This window comes from Acanthochromis polyacanthus, chromosome 12 (assembly GCF_021347895.1).
Source record: "Acanthochromis polyacanthus isolate Apoly-LR-REF ecotype Palm Island chromosome 12, KAUST_Apoly_ChrSc, whole genome shotgun sequence".
Classification (NCBI taxonomy): Eukaryota; Metazoa; Chordata; class Actinopteri; family Pomacentridae; genus Acanthochromis; species Acanthochromis polyacanthus.
In genome coordinates, this window is record NC_067124.1 from 31,644,717 (window position 1) to 31,664,359 (window position 19,643).

General features: G+C 39.6%; 2 protein-coding genes across 2 annotated transcripts; both read left to right on the forward strand.

The window, feature by feature from the left end:
* Window positions 1–623: 623 nt before the first annotated feature.
* stmn1b (stathmin 1b) lies at window positions 624–4,323 on the forward strand. The gene is made up of 5 exons (XM_022193436.2): window positions 624–746; window positions 2,421–2,471; window positions 3,335–3,507; window positions 3,625–3,816; window positions 3,908–4,323. Exons 2-5 carry the CDS (start codon window positions 2,456–2,458, stop codon window positions 3,965–3,967), a joined length of 441 nt encoding a protein of 146 aa, XP_022049128.1. The 5' UTR covers window positions 624–746; window positions 2,421–2,455; the 3' UTR covers window positions 3,968–4,323.
* A 4,327-nt stretch (window positions 4,324–8,650) lies between these two features.
* Window positions 8,651–19,180, forward strand: paqr7b (progestin and adipoQ receptor family member VII, b). Its single transcript, XM_022193437.2, has 2 exons — window positions 8,651–8,825; window positions 14,570–19,180. The coding sequence occupies exon 2, from the start codon at window positions 14,576–14,578 to the stop codon at window positions 15,632–15,634; it is 1,059 nt and encodes a 352-aa protein (XP_022049129.1). The 5' UTR covers window positions 8,651–8,825; window positions 14,570–14,575; the 3' UTR covers window positions 15,635–19,180.
* Window positions 19,181–19,643: the final 463 nt, after the last annotated feature.

The window sequence follows — 19,643 nt, forward strand, 5'->3', positions numbered from 1 at the left end:
ATGCAATGTAACTCTAAATTGTCCGTAGGTGTGAATGTGAGAGTGATTGTTTGTCTGTATATGTAGCCCTGTGACAGACTGGCGACCTGTCCAGGGTGTCCCCTGACTTCGCCTGAGTCAGCTGGGATCACAGACTGTATATAAAGGCTGGGATAGGCTCCAGCACCCCCCGCGACCCTAGTGAGGATAAAGCGGTGTATAGAGAATGGATGGATGGATATGCAATGTAATGCAAATACATACATTGCAAGTATGTAAGGCTGTATAGATATGCAAGATAAATAACAATATAAAGATACTAATAGCAAAATATAAATATGAGGATGAATAACAGCATAAACAGGGAATTTGAGAAGAACAAATTGTTTTTATTAATATTATGTAACTCTGTTGGGCTTTACAAACTACCATCCAGTCCCTCCCAGTGTAGCACTCACTGTTCTGTGTGTTTATCATCACTTACTTGGTGAATGTGGATGACTTCACTTCACTGACAGTTACACAACCTGCAGCAGCATGCCTGCTGCCAACTTTGTTGCCTGTTTTTCTCTGCCTCCACTTCTTGGCGCTTTTTCTGCTCTTCCAACGCCTCCTCTGATTGGTGAGTTTGTAACCAATGAGCGCCAACGTCACTGGAGACGGAGGAGGGTCGGTGGGTTTGTGCGCGAAGGTGCAGATGTTGGCGGTTTGACTGGAGAAGAAGAGGAAGGTGGCGGAGGTCTGCTCTTCAACTCAAGCACTTGACGGTGAGAACAATAGACTCCTGCTAATGTTTATTCAGCCGTTTAATCCGCCCACACGACGTTTTCAGAGAGTTTAAACGAGTTTTGGACGTTTTTCTTATACTGCGCAGCATCATTGAAGTCAATTGAAGTCATTACCTGAGTTTTATTGTTATGGCCGCTGTTCAGAAAACACATTTTACTGCTGAAGATAGTTTGAAAAGTTGTAATTCATCATCTTTATAACTTTCTTTTTTTACAGCTATCCACACAATATAAATTATGCACTCAAGTTACACACATTTTGCTTGTTAATTTGTAGTTTTTGTAGTGTTATGTAACATTAAAGCATGTTATGTTTATCTAACAAAGTCCACTAGTTTAGCTGCTACTTCTTTCCTGCCGCCATTTACAATTTTTATGTAATTCATTGGGTTTTCGTAATGCCTTCATTTTCATTTTTGTGCATTTATATTGTGGTTTTTGTGCAGCAGTTATGTTGCCCCGCCCCCACCTTTTAATGTAAAGCTGCAGAAGTGTTTGTGCAGCCTGCAGCTGTGGGCATCTTTTTTTTTTTTTTTTTTTTTTACTAGACTTTGTGTTCAAGCTGCAACCCCTTCCCATGTGCGATCATCGTTTGCACAGTGTCATGTTCTGACTCGCAATTTAACAGGTTATGCAACGTTATAACAGTGGAATGTGTCATAGTAACTGCTGTGATTTATTGCATCCACATTAGGACAATATGTTAACTTGGAATCGACAGTGCAGCGTGTGCAATGTGATGTGAGGTGAATTACCTCAACTGCACTATGCTGCAATTTTTCCCCCCTGCTTGAAACAGAAAGACAAGTTTATCTAATATAGTTTCATTCACTCCAATTTAAGTCATCTTGGATGCTTAAGATAAAGAAATATTCATTCTGTTGACATGAGCAAGGAAGAGAAGAGAAAAGCAAAGATTTGGTTGCAAAAGAAACACAACATCAGCTGTATGGTAATATTTCAGCTACAGAAAAGATGATCAAAAATGGGTATTTTGTTGGCAATGCTGCCACACAGGGCGACAGTTTGTTTGATTATATAAATCTGCACCACAGAGCTCTTTATGACTGCAAAGTTAGATCTGATTGTCATCCAAAGCAAAATAATAATTTTGGGTCCCTTTTTAAGTATTAGATCATATGGAAATGTTCCAGGTGGCATTTTTCATCTTTGCTTAAATGATTTATTTTTGATGCAGACACTCACCCCTACAAATGACCCCTATCATGCTAAGGTGATTCATTCCTTCTATGCAAAGTTATTTAACCCACCTTTGTCGTCCTGTAATATCCATTGCAGAGAGCTAGATATCCCACTGTTCGTTTTCTTCCAATATCGTGCAGCCTGAATCCACATCACGTAACTTTTAGAAAAATGAATCAACATGGGTGCATTTGTTGGAGGAATTCAATTATTAGCTTCTCTTTGAGTTCTCAAAACATGCCACGCTGACTTTAAAATGAGAAAAACCTCGCTGTGTTTTTTCTGAGGGATTGCGCGCATGCATGACCGATGACCTGTCAAAACATGAGCTGTTAACATCAGCCCCATTGTGTGCGGATGTCCTTTCAAGTGAAATTATCATTTTTCTATTGTGTAACTAGGCATACATTAGTTGATATTAATTTGGCTTTTTTTCTGTTTTTGTCACAGCGATATTAAAGATACTCTGCGAAATCTCTGCAAAAATGGCAGGCAGTGGAGGTAAGTGTAAACGATGCAAATATTAACTGTATGTAGACAAGAAGACTTAAGAGATGCAGCAATACTTTTGTAACTTTAAAAAAAATGTTAATAATGATTTGTAAAATACTGCTACTAACATCAGAAGCCATTTAATAAAGACACAATGATATTTGTCAGATGAAAAGTATCAACATTTAAAGGTTAGGAGCTCCCCTTTCTTAGAAACTACGAACTAAACAACAGCCAAAGAACATTATTGAACATTTACTATAAAAACAGGTTTATTTTTATTGTGAATTAGTGAAATGGTCGCTGCATCCCGGTTGCAGACTTGTTTTGTCCCTTTGGTTATATGTTGAGTATCACAGCTGTCCAGTTACAAGAAAGCAACAGTATATGATTGCTAAACCAGTTGAACCTACATGTTATTTAACCGTATACCACTAATGACCTTTTGATGTGGGGGGTGTGGTAAGTTGCACATGCAGCACCTACACAGTCTAGAAAAACAATTTTTCTTTTGGTGCATGTTTTCATTCCCTTCTCAGAAACAGCCGTCAGAGGTTATTGGTTGTTTCTGGCCTCTGTGACAAAGCAGTGACCCCTGAAAAGATCGAAGGCTTAGCCTCCTTTATCTTCAGACAGACAATGAATTTCAGTGGAAGCACTGCTTTAGAGTAGCCATAGCACTAAGTAGCTAACAGTTTGGATAATCACTTAAGTATAATTCGTCACACAAACAGCAACTATTGCGCTGATATTTGCGCTGATATTTAAGTTTAGTTCAAATATTATAATGCTGGTGTTGATCTCACACCATCACAGATGTGCCATAAGCTGTCATTGTGCCAGTCAACGCTAACAAATGTCCTGTTTTACAGACATGCAAATCAAGGAGCTGAACAAACGGGCATCAGGCCAAGCGTTTGAGGTCATCCTGAGCCCCTCAACCCCAGATGCTAAGGGGGAGTTTCCATTGTCCCCCATTAAGAAAAAGGAAATGTCGCTGGATGAGATTAAAAGAAAACTAGAGGCTGCTGAAGAACGCCGCAAGGTACCCACAGACACACCACAAACAGCTGATAGATGTAGACAAACAGCTCTAACACGCAGGTTTAGGATTCCTGTTGTGTTAGCTTGATGTGAAAGTTGTCTCTTGTCCTTTTGCCAGAGCCACGAGGCTGAAAGGTTGAAACATCTTGCTGAGAAACGAGAGCACGAGAAGGAGGTCATACAGAAGGCCATAGAGGAGAACTGCAGCTTCATGAAGTCGGCGCAAGAGAAGCTCAATCAGAAGATGGAGGCAAACAAAGAGAACCACTCTGCACGGATGGCGGCTCTCAACGACAAGTTCAAGGAGAAGGTGAGCTCCTCTTGTGCCGACATATGCTCATGTTTAATGCTGAATAAAATGAAAATTACTGATTTGATTCTTCATTTCTGTACACTAACAGGACAGGAAGCTTGAGGAAGTGAGGAAGAACAAGGAGGCGATGAAAGAAATGCAGAGTTAATTTGTTTACAGTCTTCAAAACAATCGTTACATCTCCAAAGATAAGCTGTATTTTTGATGAATGATTTCTTCTGCAGTTCTTTATTGCATTCGTTCTGGATATGCTGGCAAATCTGCTGTTAGATTTCCGTTAGAAGTAGTGTAACTTTTCTATTATTGTAGGTTTCTCTTTGGCAGCTCAGTACACTGTGTTTTCTTTAAGAGGCATTTGCTTGTAATAAGTTGCTCCTCTTACTTGTTCATGCTGGATGACATCACATACTGTTGTAAGCTGTTGATCATGCTGTAACTTGAATCGATCGTATGATGCAGTACCAGGGTTTTTCCAATAAAGTTTTTTATATGCAGTTTAATATATATTCTGTCCTGGCTTGTTGAATTTATTCAGCCTCATGAAATCTGAGATGGAGTGTTATTTGTGTCGCATATATGTTTGATGTAATAATTGGAATTTATCGTGTTTTAACATGTTGGTGTGACATACAAGGAAGTGGAAAATATTTCATAGTCACCAGCTTTTCACCATTAGGTTTCTACTGACTGAAAATTCCAGAAAGAAATGACAAAAGATAGTAAGACATTGTGCTAGAGATATTGCTTATGGATTTTTAAACTATTTTAGTGAGAAATTCTCACTAATGCCACGTCCAAAATTGTTCTGTTATCAGTGGGCTTGATGGTGATTCTGGCATTCTTGTTGGCCTCTTCCACTACAGTTCTCATGGGTAACTTGACTTCCTACTACTTCCTTTGAAAATGTTCACAATGTTCAAGTCCTTTAACCCTATGTTGTTGATTTTCACTGTGGCCACGAGTACTTTGGATATGATTTTATAATCTATTCCACATTTTGTGAGCAGCCACAATGCATATTTCTCTCAGTGATGAAGCCCAACAGCAGCTCCCCAAGCTCTTTGGCTTTAGTCATAACTTGCAATTGACTAGTAACTGATTAGAGATCTGCTGCTGAGCATAGCATGGTTACACTGCAAAAATAAATAATAATACTTAAAATTCATCATTGGCATCACCAACACAAGGACTTAAAAGCTTTTGTCACTTGTTTATGTCATTTCCAGCCAGAAGAAACCTTTTGCTCAAATAAAAAGTCGCTATAAATTTGGCATGGATAGTAATAGTTTTGGGCCTCGCTGTAGGCTGTTGACTGTTAGTAATACTTTGACACTGCTGACACCTAGTGGCAACTATAGTGATTCTCAGGGGTCACAAGATAAAGCTGAAAGGTCACCAGGTTTCAGACAGATAAAAGAAACAAAAACATGTTTCATTGCAGAGTGAGCTGTCGTATTCCTGTTATTTACCTGTCTACAGTTAAAAAAAACAACAATGAAAAAACCCAAAGACATTTTGTGTATGTCAATAATGTAACAACAGTAAATAAACTGGACAATTTCCTGTCAATGTTAACGGTGAATCTATAATTTTCAAAAATGCACATTTGCTTTTATTCAATGGTGTTTCTATCAAGAAAAATATTATATTTTTTAAGGTATGAATTTGCAAATGCTGAATAAATCCTTACAATGTCATTACCCATACTTTGTCCTGTAAAAAAAAGTTGAATCTTGCTGCTGTAAGTTTGAGAAAGACATTTTCTGACAATATTATACTTACAACAATAAAATAAACATTGCTATTACTAATAGTACTGCCAGTTATTGATGTACCTACAGTGACAATACTTTTAAAAAATGTTTAAGCAAATCTTCTGCTGTCAAAACTGATCCATCCATTTAGTCCAGTTATGTATTCTTCCTGTATGTACCATGCTGAAGTGATGTAGCTCAAACAAACAAACAAACAAGCAAAAAGTCTAATACAAAAGAAGATAATCCAGAGCGCTTGAAATTTAAAGAAGCATAATGAAGGTGCTCTTTGCCAGGAGAAAAGAGTTAAAAAAAGAAATAAAGATTCAAGACACCATCTTCAGCAAAAAGTTAAAAAGCCTTTATTTAAATTGTTTTTTTATAATGAAAATCTAATAACACAGCCAAAGATTGTTAGAATAAAGCTACATGTGAAGCAGCATAGACCTCCTATTTCAATCTTCGATTACCTCTTGCATCAGTCCCCCTCTAAAGAGCCCCTGTATTATACTTGTCTGAACTTCTGAGCACTATGGATTTTTTCTTTTCTATTATATATATTGTTGGCTTGAGCTGCATCAGTTATGTGCAATACAGTAAGTACAGAGAAAATACATTCTTGGAATACATGGGTGGAATAAAAACTAGACTAAAAGGCCTTCACTTGCCCTTTAAAACCAAAGGAAGGCTGTTTCTATTGCTATTTGTGGGTTTTGAAAGCATATGTTGAAATAGCATTGCATGAGCTACTCATCTTTAAACACCAGGACACACGAGAAAATCAGGAAAACTTATGGAAACTAGAATTGGGCTTATTTTTACAGATGTTTTTCACAAATCACTTAATAGCTGTATCTTTAAATCATGAAAAAAATATGAAAAAGTAAGAATAGAAATGACTATTATTGGGTACTTGATCATAATATTTAATAAAATTTGATGATAATAGGTCAAAAGCACATTTATATACAAGCAGCTTTTCCAGTGTCATTTGCCTTTGTGGTTGTTTCCTGCCTAAGGGGGCCCACAGGCAGCCGAAGGTCTGACAAGGAACCCAACAATGACACCACCCTTCATCTGAATGACTTCAAAGAGGACACTGCACTTCCTCAGGGCCCCAACAAAAGACCTGTCATGGTTGAAGCAGATCGGGAAAAAAATGTGGAGAAAAGTGAAGAACGGACACATACACACAGAAGTTTCTTCATTTATTGTTGGTTTATATGTGATATTTTCAATTTCGAATAGAAATATCTAATTATACAAGTAGCTAACTGGATACAGCATTGAAATTGTCCCCTATTCTTGTAGGTATGAGTTAGAAGAGTTTAAAATGTCCTCTGATGAGCATGTGGGTGTTTCTAACTGAAAATACATGTCTTTCCAAAAGCAATTCACGGCCTTCAATTACAGGCTTCTTCACACAGTTAGGAAGTGGTACCTGCATGATTTGTGTTTTGTGTAAGTAGTCAGAATTCTTGTCAGCATTTGTGTGTTTATTTACATTTGCTTGCATCTTGCACAGACTTGCAGTCAGTGTCTAAACCTGTATCCTGAGCTGGCAAGGTCACTTGGCGCCAAGTGGCATTCGTTCAGAAAATATGCGAGTTCAATGACTTTTCCAAAGCTGCCTGACCAGTTTGATAACTTCACTTGTTGAGCGTTACTTTTTATTGCTTTATAAAATCACTTGGGCTCAGTAGTTTCACCTGACTCTATTTGCTTCTTAAAGGCTCATGCATTAGTTCATGTATTAGAAAATAAACTGCATGTTATTGACAGATTTTTCTTTTTTTTTTTTACAAAGACCTCATTAATTTGACATTTCAAAGTGTTGTAAGTTCAGATTTATAAGAATTTCACCCAGTATAAGTTCAAAATACTGCTAAAATTTGCATGAATCACACATAGCCCAACTCATGCATCAACCTTTTCACTCAATCCAGCATACGACAACAATAGAAATGTTACCTTTTTGTGAAACTACACCTATGATAAAACCCATCCCGCACAACTCTGCATATGATAACCCCTGTCACACATGTTCTTGTTGTTTTACAGGGAACTAAATACTTTGCGCACACAGTGTAACACTGTTTGCAGATGCGTGTTCGAGTCTGTATCACCACACACACCCACACATGCTGCTGCACAATCCCACTTTATCATGTGTTCAGCAGAAACTGCTGAACTCATCGTCCCTGAACGATGTCCCACGGTGCAGTGCTCCTCGCCAGTCTGACCAAACAGCTGGCTCTTCTTCAGGAACCTTTACTCAGTCTGGTCTGGACATTTGGAATAACTTTCTATTGGTTCCACAAGAATTCCAGCTTACCTTGACATCATTCAAGTTGTAAGACACAGATCATCCTTGAGTAGATAAATACAAATTCATTCATTGTTATCGTGGTCACTCCCTGAACCTTCCTCTTTGGGGAGTATACACTGAGTAGGAGGTTTTGACTCAAGAAACAATGCAGATCTTTCAGAAACTGTAAGACTGACAAAGAACACTTTGTTGCAGAATGAGAAACGAGGGAAAGATGCAGGCAATAAAAACTGACTCGACCACAGCAGCCAAGCGTGGAAATTTCTTGTTTTGATTACCAAATGAGATTCAGTGGAGTTCCCACTGTAAACTCTAAAGTGCAGAAAGCCAGATCCCTGACAAAGGAGTGTTGTCCAGCTCCTCCGCAGCTGCCTGATAGACCCACTGTGGTGCATGAAGGTGAGATATGTGCAAATGAGAGCAGGAATAATGACATGTAAAAAGGTTGGAGTTATATATACCTCAGTGCAAATCAAAGTTCTTGAAGTTCTCTTTTGTTTAAGCTTCCATCAAGCATGCTGCATTTATATATTTGTTTGGTGTATTTTAGGCCAAACCAGTAAACCGTCTGTTTAAATAAGAGCTCAGCTAAAAATGACACAACCAGAGGAAGCTGTAAAGTCTTCTATCTGATGAAATGTGGAAGAATTTGTGTGCAGAGTGGGCGGGGCTGATTGACCACCTTGCTGCTGTGATTGGCGTAGCCCCGCGGCCGCTGATTGGCCAAGAGCTGCGCCCGTCACCAAGCCTGGTTTCCTCCCGGCAGCTGCGCCGTGAAGCTCCGCCAGGCTGCTGCTCCCGTCACGGTCATCCTCTGTCTTCTGCCGCCCCTTCAAACAATGTTATCCATATTCTGCGCGGCTCCAATTCACCCACCCAGCGCTTCATTATTCAACACCTCGGAGTGATTCTACCGTCGACAGGTACGTTGCTTTTCATTACGGGCAGGTTATTAAACAACCCGGAACATTTCTGGCATTTTGTCGCTGCAAGTGTCTCATACCGTGAGATAGATGCGCCTTAGAAAAAAAGAGCGCCTGTCAGGTTATATCGGTGGAATTTCTGGGGCTTTTTTCCCAGCCAGCAGAGGTTTTTGATGCACATGAGGAATTTCATGATTAGCGTCGAGAAGGTGGATGATGGAAATGTGTCACAGCTGAAGCAGACACGCCGATCAGGTGCGGATCCGCCGGTGGGAATTGGGCTGCAACAGGCCCATATAGGCCCGAGGTCCACATTTTACACGCTCCTTTGGTTGTAGTGGGGCATTTTTCTGCACCTATGAATATTTCAAAGCCTCGCAGCCCTCGTTGGAAGCCGAGGGTGTGGACGACGGATGGGGTTATGTTACGTAATGTCCCATTCATCACCGCACGCCTTTTCCTCCTCATCCTCGGCCCGTGTTCATACCACTTAGCCTGATCCATGCCTCTGCTCCTGGGAGCTTTAGTGTAAAAACCCAGGAAGATCCACCGGTTAACACTGTGGTTTTTAATCCTGGTGTCCTTATAAGAGCCCCTCCCTCCTCTATACGTTACATTTGTGCTGTTGTTTGTTGGAGCAGTCATCGTTTTGTCACAGTTTTTGCTTTTGCATATTTTTTTCTTTAACCTGCTGTGTGAACTGTGTTATAGCCAATCCTTTTGTTTTTAACTGCTGAAATAGCTTAAATGGACCTATTCAACTCATATCATGCAGTTTTACATTTGCCAAATTGTGAGTACAGCCCCAACATTGTGACCGAAGTAACTGATTTCATTCCTGAGGTTACATTTTTTTTAGAACTAATAGCTCATTTATTCATTTCACATATAAAGGCATCCAGAAATTATCTGTTAATTACAGTCCAAAAATTAAATTACACACCGTAGCCAAACCTTTGAAAAAAAGAGCTATAGTATTGCCTGTAATGCATCAAATGTAATGAGAAACGCAAAAGTTTCACAGAAGACACACTTGTGTTTTGACCACAGACTATAACTATGTGTTTTTGAACATTATGACTCCTTGATTCAGATAAAAGCGGCCGTATAGAAAACTGCACCAAACTAAACTCCAAAGTGTTTCCAAAAGATTTCTGCTCACGTTAAAAATTTTCATGATTCCTGCCTCTGTTGGGTAGAACTGCCTCTAATGATGGTTTTAATAATATGCCTTTTGTTTTTGCAATTATTTTATAATAATTCAGACTTTTCCCGTTACAAAATAATAAATTATCAGAGTAATTGGTCATGAATGTACTATTTGACGACAAATCGTTTATTCGTTGCAGCTCCACTGTTGCAGACATTGTTGCATCCATTACTAAATGTTATAGCCTTTTTTGTTTTTATAAATAAAAATCTTTTGCTTATGTCATGTTTTCGTTTGGGGGACAAATGCACGTGGGTGGCCTATGCACTTATTTATGCAAAAGATCAGCAAATCGGAATGGTGTCCGTAATGTGATTAGGCAATTGAAGTGAATTTGTTCGTTTCGCAACAAACAGGAACTCTGCCATATTTACAACGAGGTTTAGTCAAAAATAATTTCGGCTAGATTTGAATAAACAAACAAGCAGATTACTCCTTGATAAACAGGTAGAGATGTGAAGTACAGATGGTCGGTCACATTTTATTGCCCTGATCTCATCTTAATCATTAAGTATTTAGTATTTGCCAGTACAGATCTAATAAAGTGGTGTTTATTAACTGTTTATGTACCTGTTATGCTGCTAGTTGGAACCTCTTACTGTTTAATACAGTAGCAGCCAGATTAGACAGTCACTCAGACTAAGGGCAGCTCATATCGGCCAGCAGAGAGCATTGTTTGGGTTCAGCTAGTTAGATGCCACGATGACAAAAACTTCTGTGATGGTTCATGACCTCCAGCCATTAAGCCAGTCCAGTGGCAGATATAACAAAGCTGCCTCTCTGACTTGAACCATGTGTCTGTTAACTTAAATAGTATTACCAGCACAGACCATTATCCACTGTAGTCGATTTGAATCATCAGTTATTGAGTTATAGATTAAAACTGTTGCACATTATCAAGGAAATCATTCAAAATTTGCATCCTAAGTGTCCCGCCAAAAACTTGGCTTTCCCTTGACGAAAACTGTGAATGCTAAAAAAGGATCAGGCTTAGGTTTGCACCAATAACGACAATTAATGAGTCTTTGATTGGCCTAGATTGTGATGATCCCTAATGCATAATATGCTGCATGTCCACAAAGGTGTTTATGGACTTAAGATGGGGCACTGCTTTCCAGTATTGGACGCTTGATGCCTGTACCACCAGGCAGTCCCACAATGACTGACCGGTGATAACCAACAGCCAGGAAACTAATGTAGGCTACAACTGTGCAATTCTCAGGTATCAAATCAGAGCAACACTGGTTAATTTGATAAGATTATTTTCTGTTCTGAAAATAGTTTTCCAAAAAGTATTTCTAAAAATGTTTGAGGTGAGATATAAGCCATGTAGTTGCTCTTCATTTCAGATCATCTACGGTTTCAGGAGGTGCTGAGTCGCACTAGTCACCTGTGATTTGAATAGAATAACCTTGACCTGAACTTTATGTAAAAAAGGAGCAGCCACCAAAATGCCTTGTCTGTTGAAACACGTCGCAAAGCTACCAGAATGTTTTTCATGGCAGTTTACGTAGATAGTGAACTGGAATCAGAGACATGACGGGTCTTGTACCCATGTACCATTAATGCTGTGACAATTGGCCACTGTTTCAGTGCAAATGACTGTGGTCATCTGTCTTCTGCGCTGCAACCTATTCCTTTCTGTTCTCTCTATGTAGTAAGTTGTTCCCACGTACTGTATGTAAATTTAAGGGTTTATCTATTACCTTTGATTTTTTTTAGTTTTTTTTTTAAATGGTATTGGTCAGCTGTCTTATGCATTAAAAACCATTTACTCTGATATAGAAAACACCAGGTTCTGTTTTCAAGCTCAGGAGGCAGTTCCTCATTCTGACATCTGATACTGACAAGGACATCACTGGAAGAATTTATGAAAATGAGGGCAGATAAGGTCAGAGCTTTATTGCACCTGAGGTCCTGTGGTGAGCAACCGTCACTCAGAGCGATGCATAATGCTGAGGAGCAGTTTAAAGGCCTGATTCAGTGACACCAATCAGATGGCCAGAACCCATCAGGAAACATCAGAATCCTTCTCCAAATGAAAATGCTTAAAACTAAACTAATCAATAGTTTATTACTTTTAGATGAAATGGTCCGTGTAAAACGTGAATGGGTTCCCTGTGAACACAGATCAACATTGCAGTTCGTGTCTATGGAGCCTTTTATTATAACAATCTACACGTTATTGCTTTGTTTTCTGGCTCATAACGCTCTGCACCCTCAGCTGCAGCTAGAGCATGGAGCTGTTTACGGCCAAAAATACACCCACTGAACACCACCAGACCAGAAACGAAGTTAGCCGACATACTGGAGCTGTTAGCTGCTAAAATCAAAAATATTTCCTGTTTGAAAACAAACTAAAATGGTCATAATAAGTCAATTTTATCAGGAAATGTCACTGCTCCTAGTGCTCAGAATAGATATTCAATTACAGCAGCTTTAAGGAAAACATGTCAACGTAACTGTCATCGATCAAGCGTCCGATTGATTACTTCATTTAACCAGATTTTTTTCATTTACTCAAATTGAAACTTGCAACTTATAATTATTTTCATGCTCAAATAAGAGTGAAAAAATGGTGAGACTGACCAATTTCCTGGTGCCCTAGATGATGTGTTAAATCCGTTGTTTGTTCAACCAACTGCACACAACAGAGGATATTTAATTTATGAACAGATAATATGCACATTCACTTATCCTTGGAATTCCACTTCCTGTGTGTGGAAATGCTTTTTCTGCCTGTGCATCCACGTGCATTTAAATTGGAATGTGAAAGCAACAATCTGCACTGCAAAGGAGATTCATTGCAGTTTATTGCTCAGACTCTAAAGAACCCATTTTATGCACATTTAGAGGTTTATCATTAGTTTTTTCAGATCTTCTAAAATATACTATCATTCAAAGATTTGGGGTCACCCAGGCAATTTCATGTTTTCCATGAAAATTCACACTTTTATTCATGTACTAATGTAATTGTACAAGGGTTTTCTAATCATCAATTAGCCTTTCCACACAATAAGTTAACACAATGTAGCATTAGAACACAGGAGTGATGGTTGCTGGAAATGTTCCTCTGTATTCATTTATAAATATTCCATCAATAATCATCTGTTTCCAGCTAGAATAGTCATTTATCACATTAACAATGTCTAAACTGCATTTCTGATTAATTTAATGTTATCTACATTGAAAAAAACTGCTTTTCTTTCAAAAACAAGGACATTTCTAAATGACTTCAAACTATTGAGCAGTAGTGTATGTTGACATGTTTAAATTTTGACAAAAACACTTTGTTTTTCTCATAATATACATTGTTCTAGCATGTCTTCTCACCCTCTGTCTGAAATGCTCTGTTTAGCTCCTGTCGCTTTAAGCCACCCACCATTTTATTGGTTACATACTACAACCCCTGTTCTCTGATTGTAGGGATGTAGCTCAATTAGAAGCTGCTCTAGTGAGGAAATAATTGTGGACTGCAAGGGAGCTGCTCATTCTTTGTCGAGGATTTGCCAAAGCAGCTACTGTGCAGGTGTTATGCAAATATGTAACATGGTTTAGGGCTTCAGACAAGGCAAACGAGCAGAAGCTTCCCCTTCGTGTGGAATTGTAAATTTGCAGACCTTTTGCATGCACAAAAAACAGCTATGTAACACACTGAAGGAAACAGAAAACGGCAAACAAAAAACCACAATATTGGCGGTTTAAAAAGGTTAATAGCTGATGGCAGTGCAAGGTTACTGTACCCAACTCATTATCAGGTTTATAAGCTTTCAAACTAATCTATTTCACTCTCTACAGTCAGCAACTAAGGGTTTCCACTTATTTCCGTATTACAAATTGATTGTTAGCTAAGACAAACGAGCAACAAGGAATAAGTTGTTGTTCTAACTTGTGTGGTTCTTCATGTGAAATTCCCCAGTCGGATCTCATTTACTCATATTCCTCCGACGCCACGTGAATGCACTGTAAAACATAAGTGTACAACCTGAGAATATTTGATATTTTTGCTTGATAAATAACTTCAAAGGTTTTCTGTTTGTATTTTCTGTTCACTGACCAAATAACTGCTGCACTACTGCTTGACTTTATGAAAAACCAACTAATGATTATTTTCATTGTCGACTAATTTCTTGATTATTTGATCGATTGTTTTGTCAGAAAATGGGGAATAGATGTTGATCCACACCTCCAAATTCGGAGATAAGACATGTCCTGTTTTGTCCACAATCAAAAAGGGTAAAGAAACCAGAAAAAAGATCAATTTAAGGAAGCTGGAATTTTTTCAGAAAGAATTACTCGGACCAAAAAAATCCATCATTCAAAGAGTTGGTCATTACTTTATTAGGTGACAACTAATTGATTATTCCATTAGTTGTTGCTTCACTTTATGTTGTTCCTATTGCAGGAACACAAGCTGTAGTCTATACATGTGTTTATACATGTGGACAGACTTGAGGACCAGTGTGTTTTGATGCCAGAAACTTGACTAACTGACTGTTGGTTCATTCTCTCCACCCTCCTCTGTTGTTTCCAGTTTGCCATGGCAACGGTGGTGATGGAGCAGATCGGTCGGCTCTTTATCAACGCCCAGCAGCTGCGACAGATCCCCCAGCTGCTGGAGTCGGCCTTCCCGACGCTGCCTTGCACTGTGAAGATCTCCGACGTTCCCTGGGTGTTCCGCGAGCGTCACATCCATACCGGCTACCGACAGCCGCACCACAGCTGGCGTTACTACTTCCTCACCATCTTCCAGCGGCACAACGAGACCATCAATGTGTGGACCCACCTGCTGGCCGCCCTCATCATCTTGGTGAAGTGGCAGGAGATCTCGGAGACGGTGGATTTTTTGCGAGACCCTCACGCCCAGCCCCTCTTCATTGTGCTCCTGGCAGCTTTCACCTACCTCTCCTTCAGTGCTCTCGCTCATCTCCTCTCTGCCAAGTCGGAGCTCTCGTACTACACCTTCTACTTCCTCGACTATGTGGGGGTTGCTGTCTACCAGTACGGGAGTGCTCTGGCACACTATTACTATGCCATAGAGAAAGAGCTGCACACCAGCGTGCAGGGGTTCTTTTTACCCGCTGCAGCTTTCTTGGCTTGGCTTACTTGCTTCGGCTGCTGCTACGGCAAATATGCCAGCCCCGAGCTGCCTAAGGTAGCTATCAAGCTCTTCCAAGTGGTGCCCTCGGCCTTGGCTTACTGTTTAGACATAAGCCCAGTGGTTCATCGCATTTACAGGTGCTACCAGGAGGGCTGCTCTGACCCAATTGTGGCGTACCATTTCTACCATGTGCTCTTTTTCCTAATCAGCGCCTACTTCTTTTGCTGCCCTCACCCAGAGAGTTTGTTCCCTGGGAAGTGTGACTTCATCGGGCAGGGCCACCAGATCTTTCACGTGTTCGTGGTGGTATGCACCCTGATGCAGATCGAAGCGCTGCGAACAGACTTCACGGAGCGCCGTCCCTTCTACGAGCGTCTCCACGGAGATCTGGCGCACGATGCCGTTGCACTCTTCATCTTCACTGCCTGCTGCAGTGCTCTTACTGCTTTTATTGTGCGCAATCGTGTACGTGCCTCTCTCCAGGAGAAGGAGGAGTAAGAATCGATTTTTCAAAGAGGAAAAAAAAAAAGTCTAATTTATTTTATTCTGTAGTGACCGTTTTAAAAATTATTCAGATGTCTTTGTCAATGAGAGTTATCAGTTTGTGACAGTGACTTATGACTATTTCTTCTTTCTGTGATCTGCCAAACTACAGTGAACTAAAAAGTGACTGAGGGTGTGTTTTTGTGACTTACAACACAGAAAAGGGAATCTTGTTATTTTTCTGTAGCAATGCAGATGGTACTCAAACACTGCAACAAGTCATTGCATCTTTACTCCTCTCTTTCATTATTCTGCAAAGTTGTTTTACCTCACTTTACAAAAACAGTGGTTCCGTCCTGAGGGGTGTGTTATGAAGCAAGGTGATTTTAGCCAGGCTTTCTTTGCGTTAACTGGCTGAACAAAACCCCAAAACCCAATCTCAGAAAACGGGTATCATGACAGTGGTTACCAGCCTTCTTTAACAATCAGCCTCTGATCGTGCTCACATAAATGGGGACATTTTGACCTGTTACTTTGCTCTTTTTCTGCAGAAATTTCACAGATTGCATGCTGCGTACTTCAGTGAAGAAGAATGGGTTATTATAAAGTAGTGCTATGAAGAATCTAAAAAATGCACCACAGCAAAAAGCACTCTTTCTGCACATACGGCAAGAAAGGTATGCTGATAGAAAACTGTGCGAGTTATGACCACTCGGTGTATTTTCAGTGCGGCTGCTTAAACTTTAAAGGTGCCATATTGTTACCATTTTCCCCAAGCTGGTGTAAAGTCTCACATGTCCCCAGAATGTGTATTTTAGTTCATATGCAGTACAGTTCATTCACTCCACCATTCCTAAAATAACCCTGGTTTTACCTTCTGTTCCAAATGGGCTGTTTTTGTAGCTTTAAATCCATCTGAGATGTTTTTTCTCATATCTCCAGACACACTAGGGAGATGTATTCATGTTCGAAAACAATGAAAACATGAATTTTGCATAATATGGCCGCTTTAAACCTCATACATTCAAACATGATATTTTGACACTGATCCATAATGAAGGGTGCATGGAAGTCACTGTAGTTTTTGGCTAAATGAACCTTAAAAATAATGTTATTCAATATTCTCTATTAGCTGCAGTCCCGGCAGTGTAAAATGGACTTGGCGGCAAATCAGGAGCAAGCATAAGAACACATTCATGCATTTTCTGCATCACCAGCTGAATGCATTGAGTTTCCTTTGGCCAAAAGACCCATACAGGTTACAATACTTTGACTGCATGGCTTCGTTTAGCTGCATTTCCAACTTACTGATCAGCTGACTATCTGAGCACCATCAGTTTCCATGGTGATCTGGCCGAATTAAAAAAAGAACCACCTTTGTGACACCAGAAACTCCGACTTTAAGCTCAGCACACTTTGCTTTCTCATTAATATTGCTTCGTAGTACACCCCTCAGGTGAGCAGAAAAATGAATAGGCTCAAAATGCCTTAATTGTATTTAGAATAATCTGACTGTCGTAATCAAATTGTAGCATTTCAACTCATGCAGTCATTTATTTTTACAATTTACAGTCCTGGGAGACTTTGCATATTGGATGCTAATTCCAATCCAATATTAAATAAATTACTGTTCTTCTAGATGCACCTGTCTGGCATTTATTTAACATGCTTTCCCTGAGATTGTCTCTTTAGATATCAAAGCAGGGAATTAATTTTTTGAATTCATTTTATAGGCACTAACACTGTGCCACAGAAATGTTTGAACACAATCGATGAAAGTTAAGAACCCAATTTGAAAACCAAATATTGTGTCTCTTTTATAAAAACGAAAAAGGAGCCGTTTTCTTTGGGCGATAGCATTCTGTTGAAGATGAGGCAGGCGCTCTGTATCGGTAAAGAGATGGATGGAAGATTAGTGATGTCTCTTTGCTGTGGGTGACGATGTTAATCTTTTTTATTCAAAGGGCTGGAACTTCAGCTTTTGCCTTTTTCACATCCCATGATGTCAGTGCTTTGCGCGCATCGCTTTCATTGTCGGTTGATCAGATTTGAGTCACAACAGCTGTGTCTGACTGGTGTTTTGCTTTTTGTTATTGTATGATGAATATGTATGTGCCTCTACGCATGTCTTTTTGGTATATACTGTGGATATTACGTGTGTGAATGTCTATGAAAGCTTAGCCTTGCACTTCTTTCTTACCCTGTAAATAAGCTGTGTTTCTTTGGGGAAGTTGTTTGCATCCCATTTCGTCTCCACCTAAAAGCATTCAGAACTGAATGCATGTTTTCTTTCTGGTGGAATACAGCACATTCCTGTTTTGCTACATCTTTTCAGAGAGTGTTTAGTGTCCTCCTGCCTATCAGACTGAATACATCGTTTCATACTGCTGCACTGTTACTCTGAAGAGTCATCTTTTATTCTCTTTCCTTCAGTCGATGACTTTTCTTATATAAACAAAGAATACCACAAAGACATGGCTTCACTGATAATGCCGCTTAGATTTTTATCTCACAAAATGTCAGAAGTAACAACGATTGCACTCTCTTTTCATGACGGTGTTTAATGTGCCAATGAAACTGTTATTGCTTCAGTGACGGTACTACTGAAAGATGAAGTCCCGGGCCAGACAGAATGTCAGACGAGTGAGAATGAACCATAACGTCCCCAAAATATGAACCTTTTAACTCCAGACTTTGGCATTTCTGACCTGGTCTCATCATGCACTGCCTGAATCAACACTGTATATACTGTACCTGACAACACTGGCTATGTTTACATGCATGGAGGCTGTTAATGTGGTTATTCCGGTTTCGTGTTGATCCTTGGAAATGTCATAATTCAGAATAACCTGGGGCGACATGGATCAGTGGGTAGAGTGGCTGTCTTGTAACTGGAAGGTTGCCGGTTTGATCCTCGGCCTGTCGTGCTCATGTCAAGGTGTCCCTGAGCAAGACACCGAACCCCTAATTGCTCCTGATGGGTCGTGGTTAGCGCCTTGCGTGGCAGCTTCTGCCATCAGTGTGTGAATGGGTGAATGTGATGTATCATGTAAAGTGCTTTGGATAAAAAGCGCTATATAAATACAACCATTTAGAATAAACTGAGTAAACTTTTACTCCAGTTCAGAGAAACCTGGACCTCCCTTTTGTTATCGATCGGTGGGCGACAAGATTGAAGCTCTCATGCGGTCTAATGCTTTGCTGAAAGGCTTCATTATAGGCTAACGATTTCCAATTGGCCATTGGTGTCTCTAAACCTCTCATCAGCCCTGCTTGTAAGATAAGGCTATTGTCCTGAGCATCAAAAGGACCAAAACAATTACTACTGAGAAATCGGCATCGTTGAAAAGGGGAGGGAGCAGTTGGAATGCAACCAGTATTTTTTTTTGCTAAGTAGATTGTTTGTCACCACATGGATAATGATGGTCATCTTCTTTGAGTTGGTGCTGCGAATTGTCATGTGGGCCTCTGTGAAACCTAAGATGGAGAATCCAGCATGGATAATGATGGCCATCTTCTACGTGTTGCTGGATAATGAGTGTAAGTTTGTGTTTGCGTGTGTGTGAACAAATGTAGCCTCAGATACCACCCAAGGCTTCCCTTTATCCCTTTCATAAAAGCAGGGTGAGAGGGACCAGAATGTTTTCTGCCTCTAAAAATATGTGTAATTGACTGTACTAATATTCTGTGGTATTTAAGAAAATAAAGTGTTACAGTAACTTGAAAAAAATCTCCTGTGGTTTTTACAGGTTAGGAGTTGCATGGAAGCAAAGAAAAGCTGTATTAGTTCAGATTATTTAACAACTTTTTGGAAACTTTGTTGACGCTGAAATAAAACTGTTAACTTTGAAATATTTTGCTTTTTAAATAATCTTTTTGAATTTATGTTTTTGAAATTCCATCTTTGAAATGTCTAAATTTAAAAAAAAAACTGCCTTAAAGTTTGTCTAATTCATGTGGTAATTTGTGAATAAAGGGATGGAACTAAAGTTAAAAATCAAACTGCTAAAAGCCACATTAATAT